Consider the following 16,999-nt stretch of genomic DNA (forward strand, 5'->3'; position numbering starts at 1 on the left):
CAAAGATAAAGGCAGAGACAGTACCCGTAAAATGGTGACGCTGGCTACACTATTCCGCCCACTCCCAGCCTTGCTCTTTTCCCCTCGCAGTGCTCCGAGCCCTCCGGAGGCCCCGCCTCCGTCCTTAATTTGGTCCCGCCCCCGCGTGAGTGGACTGGAGAGGATATGGAATTCCCAAAGCTTATTAGATGCTGATGTTGTCAATCTAGAGGGCGGTGGGGCCTGGAGCGGCAAGGGCCGCCTCTCTCGGACAGTGATTGGACTCGCCGAAGTAGACCCGAGCTGGGATTGGTGCGAGGAGAGGCGAGGTCATTCTGGTGTCCTGGCCCCAGTGCGGGGAGGCGGTGGCCACCGCAAACCCGACGGGGCCTCGCAGCTCCCCTGCCCGGCGCGCGCCCTCCGCCGAAGGAAGGAGCGGGACGGCTCCCTACCTCATCGCCCGGGGCCAGGGGTGGCGCTTGTCGCGTGTCGGGCACGGGAGAGTGGGGCGGGAGGCGGGAGGCGGGAGGCGGGTGGCAGTGGAGGGTGTGGGAGGTGCAAGGGTCAAGGAGTTGGTGGCAGGACTAGCCCTTGCGGGGGGCGGGGGCGGGCAGAGGAGGGCGTGGCGTGTCTGGTATGGGATGCAGTGGAAAGGAGGGGGCCCTTCTGAGTAAATTCCGAGGTGGTTCCTTTGAGGAATCCTCTTCTTCTTGGTTGCCTTTTAATTTGCCAACAAGAGAGTCCTCATGGTCTTTGTTCAAGTTCTGGAAACTTTCTCTTTGGGTGGGTTTAATCACCTGCTACTTCCTTACAGAACTGCCTGGGACCTTTTCTGATCCTGGGCACAAACGTGGGGAATATGTCAGAAAACAGGAAGCCGCTGCTGGGCTTTGTGAGCAAAGTCCCCAGTGGGACTGCACTTGGGAACTCAGGCAAGACTCACTGCCCTTTATGCATGGGGCTTTTCGAAGCCCCCAGGCTCTTGCCTTGTTTGCACACGGTTTGCACCACTTGTCTGGAGCAGCTGGAACCCTTCTCAGTAGTGGATATCCGAGGGGGAGACTCTGACACAAGCTCTGAGGGGTCAATATTCCAGGAACTCAAGCCATGCAGTCTGCAGCCGCAGATCGGCATCCTCTGCCCGGTATGTGATGCTCAGGTGGACCTGCCCATGGGTGGAGTGAAGGCTTTAACCATAGACCACCTGGCCATGAATGATGTGATGCTGGAGAGTCTGCATGGGGAAGGCCAGGGCCTGGTGTGTGACCTGTGCAGCGACAGGGAAGTAGAGAAGAGGTGTCAGACCTGCAAAGCCAATCTCTGCCACTTCTGCTGCCAGGCTCATAGGTAAAGATGGGATACCCCACCTGGTGTGGTTTAAGAGCAGAGGACAAAGAGGTGTCAAGACAGAAATCCCTTGGTGTGCAGATGAAAAGGAAAGCCCTTTTCAAAGACCATCAAAGGTCAAAGAGCAGTATATGATGCAACCGCAAATACTCTAGAACAGTAGTTAACCTGGTCAGCCTAATACCTGTAGTAATAGCAGCAGTAAATATCTACATAGTCCTTTTCAGATTACAATATATGCATAGTCCTTTTCAGATTACAAAGTACATTCACAGTTTGCTTTGATCATCAATCATTTGTGTAGTGAGTAATTTTACTGGCTGCTGGAGAAACAGAGGAGTATGACTATAATAGCATAGATCCTGTTCTTGATCTCATTTGGTCATTGCAACTCTTAGAAAAGCAAGCACTGTTTTCACTTGTTTATTAATTGAGGAATCTGAAGCTCAGCAATAATTTACCAAGGTCCCACAATTGGTACATGTGTAACAGAACGGAGTATTAAATTCAGATCATCTGACTACATTCTGTGCTCTTTCTGTTAACCCATGCTGCCTTCCTAGTACAGGTACTGATTGGACCTCACGTTAGTCTTTGCCTTGCACCCTAGAATTACCCTGGATCTTGATGAGGTCAGCTGGTAGGAGTTAACTGGGGTGCAGATTATGTCTTTTATGGCATTTGGTGAGTAGTTTGTCAGATGGATCACTCTTTGTCCCTTCTTATTCTCCCCCATGCCATTTCAGGACATCAGAATAGTAAATGACCATGGTTTTAGGATTAGCCTAAAATAGTTTTTAGGTTCTGACTTCCATTTGTTTTATGGCCTTACCAACAGAACAAGTTAGTAGTCTACAGTCTTTCTATTTTTAGCTCATAATTATGTGATAGACCCTATGACTGTTTTGCTGCCAGCTAAACAGCTGACCTTATTTTCTCTGCAACCACTGTTCTGATGCCAGAATAGGCATATAAGCTCCATGTTAATATAATGCTAATGCGGGAACTCTGAACAGTCACCATAGTTTCCTAGGGATTTCCCTGAATCTCTAAAGCACTACAGAAAAGGGGAATTAAAAAAGAGAGCTTTGATTCTACTGACCATTGATTTCACTCTTTCTAATAATGTTGATGACTCTGGAGGGAAATTCTAGCCTGCTGACTTGGGTGATGTAGATACTGGTCAACGGAAATGCTTTACCAAATTCTTAGATGCAAGCTGGATGAGACTTTTTGTCAGTGCCAGCTAGCTGCTCTTTAATTGCTTAGAGTTTATTGCTGTGCCAGCTGGCCCAGTTTCTGTCTCTTCGTGCTGATTTTCCACTGTGCTCTCACCTCTGTCTTGCCTTAGGTCTTGTATAAACTTGCCAAATTAACTCTTTGAGGAAAATTCTAGCATGTAGTCTTAGTGTTGCAATGTTTTGCAAAGGCATGTACCAGGCCAGGGCCCTAGTCTATTATAATTCTGCTCTATACAACAGCCCTTTCAGGTAAGTATTGTCCCCACTGTACAGACAAGGAACTGGAATCAGAGAGGATCATGCGATTAGAGGTTAGAGCAATTAATTGAACTCAAATTTGTTTAATTTCAGAGCCTCTGCTCTTAAAACCTCTCTGCTAAACTGTTTCCCCACCAGAATTATTCCCTTATTTCCTGTTCCTGACTCTGTTTGCCCCTAGACGGCAGAGGAAAACAACTCACCATACAATGGTGGACCTAAAAGACTTGAAAGGCTACAGCCAGATCGGGAAGCCCATCCTGTGTCCTGCTCACCCTGCGGAGGAGCTGAGGCTGTTCTGTGAGCTCTGTGACCGGCCGGTGTGCCGCGACTGTGTGGTGGGGGAACATCGGGAGCACCCCTGCGACTTCACCAGCAATGTCATCCATAAGCATGGGGACTCCGTGCGGGAACTCCTCAAAGGCACACAGCCCCATGTGGAGGCCCTGGAGGAAGCTCTGGATCAGATCAAAAGGATGAACAGTGCCCTCCAGGAGCGAGTAGAGGCAGTGGCAGCCAATGTCCGAACATTCTCAGAGGGCTACATCAGAGCTATCGAGGAGCATCGGGACAAGCTGCTGAAGCAGCTGGAGGACATACGGGTCCACAAGGAGAACTCCCTGCAGCTGCAGAAGGCACAACTGGAACAGCTGCTGGCAGACATGCGCACTGGAGTGGAGTTCACTGAGCACTTGCTGACCAGCGGCTCAGACTTGGAGATCCTCATCACCAAGAGGGTGGTAATAGAACGGCTCAGGAAGCTGAACAAAGTCGAATATAGTGCCCGTCCTGGAGTAAACGATAAGATATGCTTCTCTCCCAAGGAGAAAGCAGGCCTGTGCCATGGCTATGAAGTTTATGGGACTATTAATACCAAAGAGGTTGATCCAGCCAAATGTGTCCTTCAAGGAGAAGGTAGGAAGACATTTGCCATGGGCCTTGAGAGGGCTGTGGCTAGGGACATGGTATTTAAAGGTTTGTGGCTTGTTCAGCTAGGAAGCACTCCCCTACTGACCAGTTTACCTCAGGCGGGGTGGGGGAGACATACTGATCTAAAAGGCAGTGATCTTTTCCTTTCTGATTTGTTCTAATCAGGGTACACTTAATATTCAACTCAAGGGTGAGGCTTGACCCTTTTCCAGGTCAGAAAAGTGGCAACTACCGACATACTCAAGGATCATGCTTCGTTTCTATCAGATGACAGAACAGAGACAGTGCCTATAGGAGATTGGCAATGAGTAGGGCAGGGCAAAATCCTGCCTGCCCAGAGGAGCATGGCGGCCCCCGGATTGCTTGGATCAAGTTGTGAAGGGGGTTTCAGAGGAATAAGCAAGACAAGATTATGGTTTCCTTTCTTCTGTGTTCTTTTTGGCTCACATAAACTGTATTGGGATTTAAAAGGATATGGTAGGTGTTTCATTCAGTAGGAAAAAAAAAAAATGGTTTCTTTTGACCAGTGTTCTAGTTCTAAAGGAAGCATGTTGTTCAAACATATTTCATAGATCAATCCTGACAGGAATATTGTATCCTACAACCATCCTGACTGTGGCACAGGAATTCTTAACTGTTTAGAAGTCACAGATCCCCTTAAGAATGTTCTTTCCCCTAGAAACACCCACTAACCTGGTCATACAATTTCATGAGATTCTTAGACCCTTCATGAGCCTTTCCATAGACCTCATAAAAGTACCTGAACCCCAGGTAAAGAAACCCTGTTTCGCCTGAATGCTGGACTAGGGGCTGGGTAGCTACTGGATGTTCCCCCAACACCCTGGCATGAGCCACTGAGTTGCAGAGGATCTCACAACACAGAGAGTCTAAGCTGGTCAGCTATGCCCCCTGCCTATTCCAGCAGGATGTGGAGCTTCGAGAGGGTAGTTTTGGGGTGACTAGCCTCTCTCACAGGATCTCGGGATTTTCTCTTTGAATACCCAGGTCAATCCTGAGTATTTTCAAAGCTTCCTTAGGGCTGAAGTTAGTAAGATCCAGGATCCTGTGTGACCTAAGAGCAGCTGCTGGCTGAGAGAGAACGAGGTTCACCAGGAGGGATTCCCAAGAGGTATTCTCTGGGAGGTAGGGGAAGAGCAAAGAACGGGAGCAGGGTGGTTACAATAAACAGGAAGCACAACCTTTTGTTCTGAAAAGAAAAAGCAAGGTGGTGCCTGAGCTGGGGCTGCTGTAGTCATGCAGTTTGCCTTTGAGGTGAGGATTGTGCATTTATCTTTTGCAGATCTCCACAAAGCCCGGGAGAAACAGACTGCCTCTTTCACCCTGCTTTGTAAGGATGCCATGGGAGAGAGCATGGGCAGGGGAGGAGACAACGTTCAAGTCGCTGTTGTCCCTAAAGATAAGAAAGACAGGTTTGTATGACACAATTAGGTGTTATGGGTAACAGAAAACTGGAAACATTTAGTCTTTTGAGATACTGGAGATGTTAACTGTGGTATTTCATCTTGCCTGTCTGTGATGCTATGAAAAAATGTGATACGACCAGTTGGACCAAATGTGTTTTCTTGTGTGAGTTTTATACCTATATTCTCTCTCAAAGGTATGGTCTGCCCCTCAGATTCTCATCATCCCAAGCTTTGGAGTGGACTAAAAAGTCTTCTGTGTAAGATTGAACGGTGCCCTTCTCAAAATTCAGTCCCCCTTTGCTACTAAATTGTGCCAGGGGCATATTTATATTTCTCTGGAATTGGAGTATGGAGGGACGACAAAGAGCAAGAGGGTTCAACTGAAGCCCGCTGAAAAGAACACAATAAGGAAATTTCTCCAAATGTCAGACTAAATTAGAATTTATGCTGCTCACCTTCTATTGCAAAATTAACTTGTGAGGCAAATGGAGAAGCATTGTGTTTGGGGACACTTAAAATTAATATTGAATGGAATGGTTTAGAGTTTACTACATTCTAAAGTAGTAGCAACTGAACCAGGTTTGTGGGAGTGAGTGGTTTCTTGAACTCTTGTCTCCATTCAGTCCGGTCAGAACGATGGTCCAGGATAACAAGGATGGGACGTACTGTGTTTCCTATACCCCCAAGGAACCTGGGGTCTATACTGTGTGGGTCTGCATCAAAGAGCAGCACGTGCAGGTGAGTAAGACCTGTGCGTGTGCTTCCCTGAGCTCCTTTCTCCCTGCCCCCCTCCCCAGGGTGCTGTCATTTTAGGATCTGGAGACATTTCTCATAGGATTAGCTGTATAGAGAGACTGACTGGGATTCTCTTTTTGTTTCTTCTCTTCACTTTAGAAGCTGCCCAGAGTTTGCTGCTCTTATGCTTACTAATAAGAGGATATTAGCGACCATACAAACTCTCTGTCCCTATTTCACATTCTGGCAGTTATGCTTATATTTTATCATTCTCTCACTTGGTTTGTTAGAATTCTTAATTTGGGAAAGATGCCTTGATCAAGGGGGCAATCCTTCAGCAGATAAGCACACACATTCAAGAAATACAATCTAGCTCAGGATTTTCCAGCTTTGTCCAGACTATGACCAGACATGGACTTACTAGAACAGAACTGGGAGGGTTATGCCCCTTCCTCTCAACTGACCAGTCATCTATCTGCCTAACCATCTGCCCATGTAATTCTCTATTTTGCATATATGCTTATCTGTTACCATGGTTACTATAAACAAGTGTAACAAACAAGTTACCATGGTTATGACATGTCACCATGTTACATTGTTACCATGTTACATGGTTACTAAAAACAAGTATAACAAACAAGCAAATATAACACAAGTAAGTATAACACTTTTCTTCACAAACAAGTATAGCACTTTCTGGTTTAGAGATGATGAATTTTTAAAAATTTGGTAATACATGCCCAGCAGAATCTCTCTGCTGACATTGGAGTAGTCAGAAATTAACACTGATGAGACAATAAAATACTATACAGCATCATGATTTGTTAGGTTTGTGGTCTATACACTAGGAAACTCATATTCAATAGCCACTTACTGCTAACCTAAATACAGTATGTCAAGAACAGGTTAAGTATTTTTGCACACATTATTTCAATGTTCTTCAAAACCACTGAGGCATAGGGATCATTGTCCAGTGAGACTGAGACCAAACTTGCCACAATACATAGTAACTCTGTAGCAAAATTGGAATTTGAACCCATTTCTTTGAACTCCAAATTGTTTTTTTAAAATAGATTGTAGACTAAAAGGAGAGGAAATTTAACATCTGAAAGTCTTCTAAGGTGCCAGGCTCTCTACTTTGTGCTTTCTCAAACTATATAGTTTTCACACAGAGATACGCAAACTGCAACACTTAAAATACTTTTTGTTTAACATAGGGTAGAAATTAGAAAGTTATCCTTGAAGGAAAGGAGGGGGCAAGTGGGAGTTACTGATTTGAGAATTATTAGCCACACACACTTAACCTTTCTCCCTTCCATATATCTTCACAGTCTCAGAATAAGTGGCTGGATAAACAGGTATGCCGTGTCCAGGATAGAGGGGTTGAAGGAAAGAGGATAGCTCGGTATGTGAGAAGAGGCACTTGGCTGAGAAATTAGAGGGAGGCCCACCGGATGTCCTAGCCTTGAGTTCACAACATTCTATTAATTTGATCTTACCCATATTGTCACCCTTTCCTGGAAATATTTCCTTCAGCTTTTCTCTAACCCAAATATGGTCTTCCCAGAAGACACTGCTGCCCTTGTCACCCTCTCAAATAATGAGCTATTTGCTCTTCCTTACTTCTTCTGTCACGGGGCCCAGAGGTTCCTTAAGAATTGAGACTGAGAGTCCTAGGGACCAAAGTCAGTCAATGAAAGCAAAAATTGAGATTATGAATGTGTCAAATAATATACAGGCTTTCACTTCACCCAAGGCTAGAGTAAGGCAAATCCATTAAGGAGAGCTTATGTGTATTGCGGCATGGGCTTCTGCTTTTTCTACCATCCTACCAGAACAAGCCCCAGCTAATACAGATGTCACTGGAAATGGAGCCGACTCTGTATGACCCTAGTCAGTGTCTGGAGAGTTCAGCCACACGGAAAAGATCAGTGCCCGTATTGAATCATTGGCATCTGTGGTGAGAAGCATGGTAGGAGGGCTGTACAGACTCCTGGATTCTTTCACTGCATCTGTATCTGCTCCCACCCAGCTGAGCAGGGTTCTTGTCCTCTAATCTGTTTCTCTCCTGCTGTGCTTGTCCCTCCCTCCTGGTCCTTGAGCCGTGCACCTTAGACTCTCGTAGCACTCAGTGATGCTCAGCACATCCTGTTGACTCACAAAGTGCTGTTCTTTGCTCTCGGTCTGAACACTGCAGGGCTCTCCATTCACTGTGACGGTCAGGAGAAAGCACCGCCTACACCCAGGCATATTTCACTGCTGCACCTTCTGCTCCAGTGGAGGCCAGAAAACTGCTCGCTGTGCCTGTGGAGGCACCATGCCAGGTAAGGAGCAAAGGCAGTGCCCTCTGGGCCTGTGTGCCAGCAGCGGGAATCAAATCATGGCCCTTCCACTGCCCCACGGCCACTAGCTACATGGACTCAGGCTCTGTTTCTAGGAAGTACAGTCTGTGTAGAGAGATACCGCTGTTCTAGAAGTTTCACTTAAAGCTTCCTTGTTCTGAATTGAAATGGCAGCTGTAAAAGTTCCGAGTGCTTTTAGTTTTGATAACACTTCGTCAATCCCATACACCCTGTGTGTCTCTGTGGGATTCTTAATTTCACTCTGTACCCCTTTCCAGCAGCCTGAGCAGTGTGAAAAATGTAGACCTATCTCATTCCTTTTAAAATTTTAAATAAATTCCAAAGGAGGCATGGCTGGGAGAATGGATGATTAAACCAATTATTTTGTGGGGCAGAAAGGAGGGTCAGCTCAGGCAAAGGATCTAATTATTTTTTAAAAATTATTCCATTATGTCCTTGCTTTAATGGTGGGCCATAAAATAGGCTATTGTACCCTTCTGTAGAAACACTTCAGGATATACCTTTTTTTTTTTTTTTTAATGTTCACCAATCTACTCTTCTATTTTATTTCAATCATTTTACAGTTAAAGTCCAAACTAGTTCTTCTCCTTCAGGTAGCCAATTTTAACACTGGTATTCTTGGAGCTTTTGCTAACATGAGTTGACTTTCTGTGATCAGTCTTGAGAGTCCTCCTGACTATAGAGGAGTCAGATAGCTTGTTCCTCTTGCCAGGTTCTTAGATATTTTCACTCCCATGAGTCGGAATGTTGCCAGGAGGTTTAATTTCCATGGTAACTGCTGGACTCCACTCTAATAGTTATTTTTCCCTCTCTTCTTTGTACCGTGCAGGTGGGTACCTAGGCTGTGGCCATGGACACAAAGGCCACCCAGGTCGCCCCCACTGGTCATGCTGCGGGAAGTTTAACGAGAAGTCTGAATGCACATGGGTAGGTGGGCAGAGCACACCCAGGAGTCTACTTAGGACTGTGGCACTCTGAGGGTTTCCTGGGGACACGCTCAGCCTGTTAAAGCTGTAGCCAGCACCGCTTCAGATTACCAGAGGACCCCAGACCTTGATTAATTCTGAAGAAACTGATAAAATTAAAAACAAAGTGCCTTATCTGACATTAAAGTGCTTTTTTGTGAGTTTCTCACTTACTGTACTTGTGGATGATTGAGCACAAAAGACCACCACTACACTTCTCTTAAAGGTAGGTTGGCAACGTTCTTTCTACACCATAGGAGCTCCTTTCTGTTTGGTACAGATATGGTGGTATCTGTGCCTTGGAACTTAGAAATCATAGGGGTTGTCTAACTCCTTATTTTCTGATAGATTATGATCGTTTTTATTTTTTCCTGAGCTGCATATTATTTAGATATTTCCTTCAAAGAATAAAAACCTCTTTTGATCCTATCCACTTTGGTGGGTGTACTGGTACATGTTTGTGACCATTTAAATGTGATCTTGCTGTTTCTGTGGGGATCCCCCTCTTCCCTCTCTATGCCAAGTTGATCCTCTACCCCAAACCTGGAAGATTACTCTTTGGTCAAGAGCATACACATAGAAAGTTAATGATGGGGGCAGTGTTGAAATAGAACCTCATACATTTTTTTGCAGTTCTACTCATGCCAGATACTCTAGATACTTTCCCCCTCCTCATACCTCTTTGTTTTCTAGAGAGTAGTCTTCACTTTTGTCTGCATAGCTAGAAACTTAACTGGAAACTGACTCTTGAGCATGCCTGCTTGCTTGTTAGAGAATTCTGGGGAGAAGATGTACACAGTGCCAGTGCTTCAGCGCTGCCAAGGTCTTCACTGTATAATTTTGTGTGTTCTTCTGGGACTCTTGATTTCTTGTATAGCAATAAACTCAGCATGTATTTAAATATAATTATTGAAATCTGCATGGTAAGAACCCTTAAGTGGGTGACTCATTTGAGTGGTGAATTGGGTCAGGCGAAGGCAGTGAAGTAATTAGATGATGACTGTCAGGTCCTTGTGGAATACATTTCCTCCTTGAGGCCGACAGGCATGGGCTGCATTGTAGCCCTAACTACTAAGATATTACCCATGTCATCACTCTTTCCTGGAAATATTCCCTTCAGCGTCTTTCTCTAACCCAAATGTGGTCTTCCCAGAAGACACTGCTGCCCTAGTCACCCTCTCAAATTATTAGCTATTTGCTCTTCCTCACTGCTACCTTAAGATCAGAGATTCTCAACTGGGAGTGGTTTTGCCCCCAGAGGACATCTGGCAGAGTCTTGGAGACATATTTGGTTGCCAATACTGGGGCTATGTAGTGTGCTCCTAGCATCTAGTGGGTAGAGGTCAAGGATACTGCTAAGTATTTTACAACACTCAGGACAGCTTCCCGAAACAAAGAATTACCCAGTCCCAAATGTCAGTACTGCCACTGTTGAAAAACCCTGTTCTAGACTATTATCCTTAGTTTTCTAAAATAGGCTAGTCTTGAAGTTTATGCCTGTAAACTATATAATTTGCTGTTCCTCTATGGTTCAGCCATCTACTGAGCCCCAAATCATTCCCCCCTGTCGTCCCCCTCATTCCTTTAAGATTATAGCACTGAGCTTGCTGTCACCCCAGTACTACTGCTTATCAATCTTGGGATAAATCAGTAGCCACATAGATTTCTTAGTTCTGTGATCAATTCCCCAATGTTCTTTTGCCCCTACCTTAGCCGTACATACCCTTGTCCTTGATTCCAGCTGCCCCTCGGCAAATTTGACCTATCAGAAGCATTTAACAGTTGATCACTTTGCCCTCCACGACACAGTTTCTTCATTTGGTTTATGTGGCATCATTCTTCTTACTTCTCCTGTCTCACTGGCTGTTCCTTCTCAGTCTTCTTTACTAGTTCTGCCCTATCTTCTGGTTCTCTACACATGGGAGAGTGCCAAGGATCTGTTCTTGCGTTTCTATTAATATCTTCCCCCTACTCCCTAAATGACCCTCTCATGACTTTAAATACCACTGATAACTCCCAAATTTATCTCCAGATCCAATAGCTCAGTGGTCCCCAATCTTTTTGGCACCAGGGACTTTCATGAAAGACAATTTTTCCATGGACCAGGGAAGCGGGGAAGGTTTCGGGATGATGAAACTGCATTACATTTATTGTGTACTTTATTTCTATTATTATTATATTGTAATGTATAATGAAATAATTATACGACTCACCATCAGTTGGGGATCCCTGCACTAGCTCACTTAGCATCTCTCCTTGTATGAATACTAGGCACCTCAGATTTAAGATATCCAAAATAGACTTCCAATTTTCAAACCTCACTTCCCACTTGCCTGCCACCACCAAACTGCTTCTCCTGCAGTCTTGTCCATCTCTTCAAAAGGAAAGTACAAGTCTGTTCTTACAGTTGGTTGAGACAATGGCCTTGGAAACATCCTTGACTCTTCTCTCATACAACACATCCAATCCAGTGTTGAATCCCATCAGCCCCACCTTCATATACAGGCGCACCTCGTTTTATTGTGCTTCGCGTTATTGCACCTCCCAGATAGGCAATTTTTACAAATTGAACATTTGTGGCAATCCTGTATCAAGCAACTCTATCTGTGCTATTTTTCCAACAGCACGTGCTCACTTCATATCTCTGTGTCTGCATTTTCTAGTAATAAAGTACTTTTAAATTAAGGTATATATACCTTTTCCAGATATAATGCTATTGCATACTTGATAGACTATAGTGTAAACGTAATTTTTGTATGCACTGGAAAACCAAAAGTATCATGTGACTCGCTTTATGAGTTACTCCTTTATTGTGGTGGTCTGGAATTGAACCCACATCATCTCTGAGGTATGCCTGTATATCTGCTGGCCACTGTTCTCTACCTTCACTCCTACCATCCTGGTCTAAGATACCAAGCAAATGAAAACCACAGTGAGATATCACCTAATTCCAGTGAGAGTGGCTCGGATCAAAAAGTCCCCAAAACAACAGATGCTGGTGTGGATATGGAGAGAAAGGAACACTTAGACACTGTTGGTGGGACTGCAAACTAGTTCAACCTTTATGGAAAGTAGTACAGAGATACCTCAAAGAACTAAAAGTAGACCTACTATTTGATCCAGCAATCCCACTATTGGGTATTTACCCAAAGGAAAAAAAAGACGTTTTATAAAAAAGACACTTGCACTCGAATCTTTATAGCAGCACAATTCACAATTGCAAAGATATGGAAACAACCCAAGTGCCATCAATACATGAGTGGATTAATAAAATGTGGCATAAGTATACCATGGAGTATTACTCAACCATAAAAAAAATGGTGAACTAATACCTTTTGTAACAACCTGGATGGAACTGGAGACTATCCTCCTAAGTGAAGTATCGCTAGAATGGAAAAACAAACACCACATGTATTCACTATTAAATTGGAACTAAATGATCAACACTCGTGTGTACATATGGTAGTAAAATTCAATGAAAATCAGGCCAGGCGCGGTGGCTCACGCCTGTAATCCTAGCACTCTGGGAGGCCGAGGCGGGTTGATCGCTCAAGGTCAGGAGTTCGAGACCAGCCTGAGCAAGAGTGAGACCCCGTCTCTACTAAAAATAGAAAGAAATTATCTGGCCAACTAAAATATATATACATATATATATATATAGAAAAAATTAACCGGGCATGGTGGCGCATGCCTGTAGTCCCAGCTACTCGGGAGGCTGAGGCAGAAGGGTTGCTTGAGCCCAGGAGTTTGAGGTTGCTGTGAGCTAGGCTGACGCCATGGCACTCACTCTAGCCCAGGCAACAGAGTGAGACTCTGTCTAAAAAAAAAAAAAAAAAAAAAAAAAAATTCAATGAAAATCAAGCAGGTGGGGGGATGGGTAAATTCACACCTAAGGGGTATAATGAACATCTAAGGGGTGATAGACACACTTATAACTTTGACTCAAACTGTACAAAAGTAATTCATGTAACCAAAACGTTTATACCCCCATAATACTCTGAAATTAAAAAAAAGATTTCTCACCTAATGTTTTGCGACAGCCTTCTAACTAGTCTGTATCCACCCATACTCCCATACAGTATATTCTCCACTCAATAGAGAGCCTTTTCAAATGTTGGCTCATGTCATTCTGCTCAGCACTCTCCAATGGCCTCCCATCTCACTCAGAACAAAAGTGTGTCTTTACATCAGCATGGAGGACCGTGCAGGATCCAGATCCCTGTTCTTCTCTGATTTCCTACCCACCCCCTCCACACTCTATTCCAGCCAAACTGGCCTGCTTGGCACTCCTTAAATTCTCCAAGCACTGTGTCTTGGGCCCTTATGCTCACTGTCCCACATCTGCTCTTCTCACAGATGCCTTCATGAGGCACTCCCTCATTTTCTTCAGGTTTCTGTTCCAGTGTCAAATATCACCCTATTAGAGAAGTCCCTAACTACCCTGTAGAAAATAGCAACTCCCCACCCCAGGGCTCTATGTCACCCTGACTCAGCTTCATCACCGTCTCACATGTATGAGCATTCTGTTTATTGTTTGTGCTCTCATACTACTCTGAACGCTCTATGAAGACAGGGACTTGACAGTAACATACATTGTCCCCATGAAGGACAGTTTTCTGGCACATGACAAAGGCTTAATAGTTGATGAATGAATAAAGATCTAATTGGTACAATTTTAAGTTTGGATTCCTTGATATCTGTTTTTAAAGCCAGACTTCCCTTCTCCCAAACCCCAATATTTGTTATTTAGCCAAATACCACTTGGGAAAAAAAAAAATCTCAGCCTTCTCTCAAACCTATTGGATAAATTATATGCCTCTGAGGGACCAGCCTTGAATTTTCCAATTACCTCAGACATCTAGGGAATTGCTTACCATGAAGAAGTCTGTTGTATTATATCATCTTTCCCTATATGTCTTCTAATGAATTATATTTCAGAACTGAGGATAAAAACTTACCATTTCTTTTGGTTGGAAAGGTTTCAGTAATTGGACAACTCTATGTGGATGAAGTTATATTGCAGTAGAAAATTTCATTAAGATATCTAGGTTCTGCTAATGCCTTAGCCTTTAAGTAATATCAATGGTAACAATTCTGTTAAAAATATTTAAAGTTTACATGGGTGGTGGTGGTGGGGGTGTTCCTTGGCCTGCACCACAATGAAGTCCAAACGCAATTTAATAAACTGCCCTGCCAGCCCAAAGACCTGGCAAAGTCAAAGTGATCTACAGGGCCCAAGACTTCAAGGTGAGGAAAAAAGGAGTTGGAGGATTTAGGAATTGTTCCCAATGTAACAAAGTGCTTCAGAAATCATCCCTGAGTTGCAAGCACTGAATCACCAACAAGATGCAGCATTCTGATAAGTCATGCCTCTGGTGTTACAGGTAAAAAAAAAAAAGAGCCACACACGAGAGTCTCAGTCCTCTGGGATGTTGTAACAGGATAAACATCTTGGCCATCTTGGATAAGAACATACACATATATCTGTCAGCTCACCTGTTCTCTAAGCTCTGAAGTGCAATAGTTGCTCAACTTCACTCCAGAGGATGTATACCTGTATGTTACGTTTGGCTCAATTAAGAGACGGTTTGATGAAGTGAATGCTAATTAGAAGCAGGATACAGTATAGGAAGAGGCACTTCACTCTTGGCCTTGTTAGCTCCTACTCATTGATTTTAATTCCTTCATCACTTCCTCAAAGATCTTCCCTGACTAGGTCAAATCCCTGTTATAAGCCCTTCCAGCTACACAGATCTCACCATAGTGGCACTGTTTTTTGTTTTTTTCAGATAGGGTCTTGCTCTGTTGCCCAGGCTGGAGTGCAGTGGCATCATCATAGCTCACTGCAACCACCAGCTCCTGGGCTCAAGCGATCCTCTTGCCTCAGCCTCCTGAGTAGCAGGGAGTATAGGTGTGTACCATCATGCCCAGCTAATTTTTCTATTTTTTTTTTTTTTGTAGACACAGGTTCTCACTACTCAGGCTGGTCTCAAACTCCTGGCCTCAAGTGATCCTCCAGCCTCAGCCTCCCAAAATGCTAGGATTACAAGCGTGAGCCACCACACCTAGCCTATATTCTTGAATTAATATATGAATAACTAAGCAATAGAGATATTCTCCTTGTCCTTCCTTTCGTACATAATCTCTGCCTACACCAGGATTTGGCTATGGAATCTGGGTAAAAAGGACTCAAGATAGTAAAAACATTGTGTGGCTGCATACCTTTCCCCCCTATTCCCTCCCCAGGGGATAGGCTATTTTTCATTCCATCTCCATCCCCTAGCTACTGACTCCTGTAATTCTTACTATAGCTGACCCTAATTTCATTTTTATTTATGAAAACATTTAAGTTTAGCATATATGCCTACAAATTTTAAATTTCTATTATAATTCTCTTTGTGCATACAGATATGCTTTTTAATTCTTCCTGCCCTTTCCTAGGGCTAGATGCTATTTAACAAATAGCAGTACGATATCCCACTTTGTAAACCCAATTGTCTCAAGGGATTGTGGTAGACATCCAGATTTCAGACAACCAGAGAGGCCACATTGAGCACTGGTGTTCCCATGATTATTCTATTAGTGCAGGAGAATCTGGCTTTACCTTAGAGCCCTGCTAAAAGCCACTTCATTGAGTAAGAGACAATCAGAGGAAACAACTCCGTGTTTGTAAATAAATAGTCACACTAAATCACCACACACGGTTGTAAGAGGAAAGGGTCATGTCCCAGAAAGAAATAATCCTACCGACTGCTGTTCATAATGACTATATGGCAACAGGTGTCCTTGATCAGGTTTCTGAAGGCCCAGGATTCCACCCTGCCATGGCATGCACGATGCTCTTGTTTCATCAACACAATTAAAGAAAAGTCAACCCATAAACCTTCCACGAAGGCAACTCTGTCACATAAGAAATACCTTGTAAACTTGGTGCTCAGGAATATTATGCTTTGGCGACAGCCGTTTGCCATCTGGGTCCTTCAGCTGCACTCGTGCTGCTGTTTTATTCTCATGTCCCCAGACCCTGTCCCACAGCAATAGCACTAGCACTTGTGTGGCCCTTCATGGTTTATAAAGCACTTATTACCTCATATCATCCATGCCCGATCTGGTGCGACAGGCAGCCAGATGAAAAAAGAAACTCCAGCATCAGCGGGGTCACATAAAGGAAGGCTGGGTGTCACTGGCAGGACTCAATGCAGCACCTGGATGAGACCACTGCTCTGTGGGATGCTGCCCATCGCCAGAGGGTGCAGACCCACCTTCTCGTACCCAGACTAAGAAATTGACTCACATTAACTAAAAGGAACATGAGCCTGAGATAGACACCAGAGTGCCACTTATGTTAATTCCTAATGAGACATTTCCATTCCAGGGCTAGGATTTAAGAATGCGTATTTGGATCCCTTGTTTTCTAGCACAGAGAAGAGCAAACATAGCAAGACATATGTTACTCATCCGTGGCATGGCAGTGAAAAGTGTGATAACTGAGTAGGAAATCAAGGAGACTCCATCATTCTGTTAGTTCAGTCTATAGAAAACAGCACCCTAGCGTTATATCCTTCAAATGAGTCTACAGAACCAGAAGGTCAGTCACCATATGTCTGTTCAATGACACTGAGCTTTGAGAGGAAATGGCCTGGGAAGCTTCTGAAGAGGCATGAAAACAAACTTCTTCGGGGTGGAAATTAAACTGCACTAACATTTGACATTTGTATAATAATACTCAATATGCATCATACTCTGCCAGAAATGCT

The 16,999-nt window shown here is 44.1% G+C and overlaps 1 protein-coding gene across 2 annotated transcripts; it reads left to right on the forward strand.

The window, feature by feature from the left end:
- Positions 1-515: 515 nt before the first annotated feature.
- TRIM45 (tripartite motif containing 45) lies at positions 516-9,368 on the forward strand. 2 transcript variants are annotated; one of them, XM_069478912.1, is made up of 6 exons: positions 516-1,326; positions 3,007-3,740; positions 5,056-5,185; positions 5,803-5,917; positions 8,112-8,238; positions 9,107-9,368. In XM_069478912.1, exons 1-6 carry the CDS (start codon positions 839-841, stop codon positions 9,253-9,255), a joined length of 1,743 nt encoding a protein of 580 aa, XP_069335013.1. In that variant the 5' UTR covers positions 516-838; the 3' UTR covers positions 9,256-9,368. The 2 variants fall into 2 exon arrangements, with proteins under 2 accessions (XP_069335013.1, XP_069335014.1); XM_069478913.1 differs by having other exon boundaries at positions 3,007-3,685; positions 5,055-5,185.
- The last annotated feature ends 7,631 nt before the right edge of the window (positions 9,369-16,999 follow it).

The sequence above is a fragment of the Eulemur rufifrons genome, chromosome 8 (assembly GCF_041146395.1).
Source record: "Eulemur rufifrons isolate Redbay chromosome 8, OSU_ERuf_1, whole genome shotgun sequence".
Classification (NCBI taxonomy): Eukaryota; Metazoa; Chordata; class Mammalia; order Primates; family Lemuridae; genus Eulemur; species Eulemur rufifrons.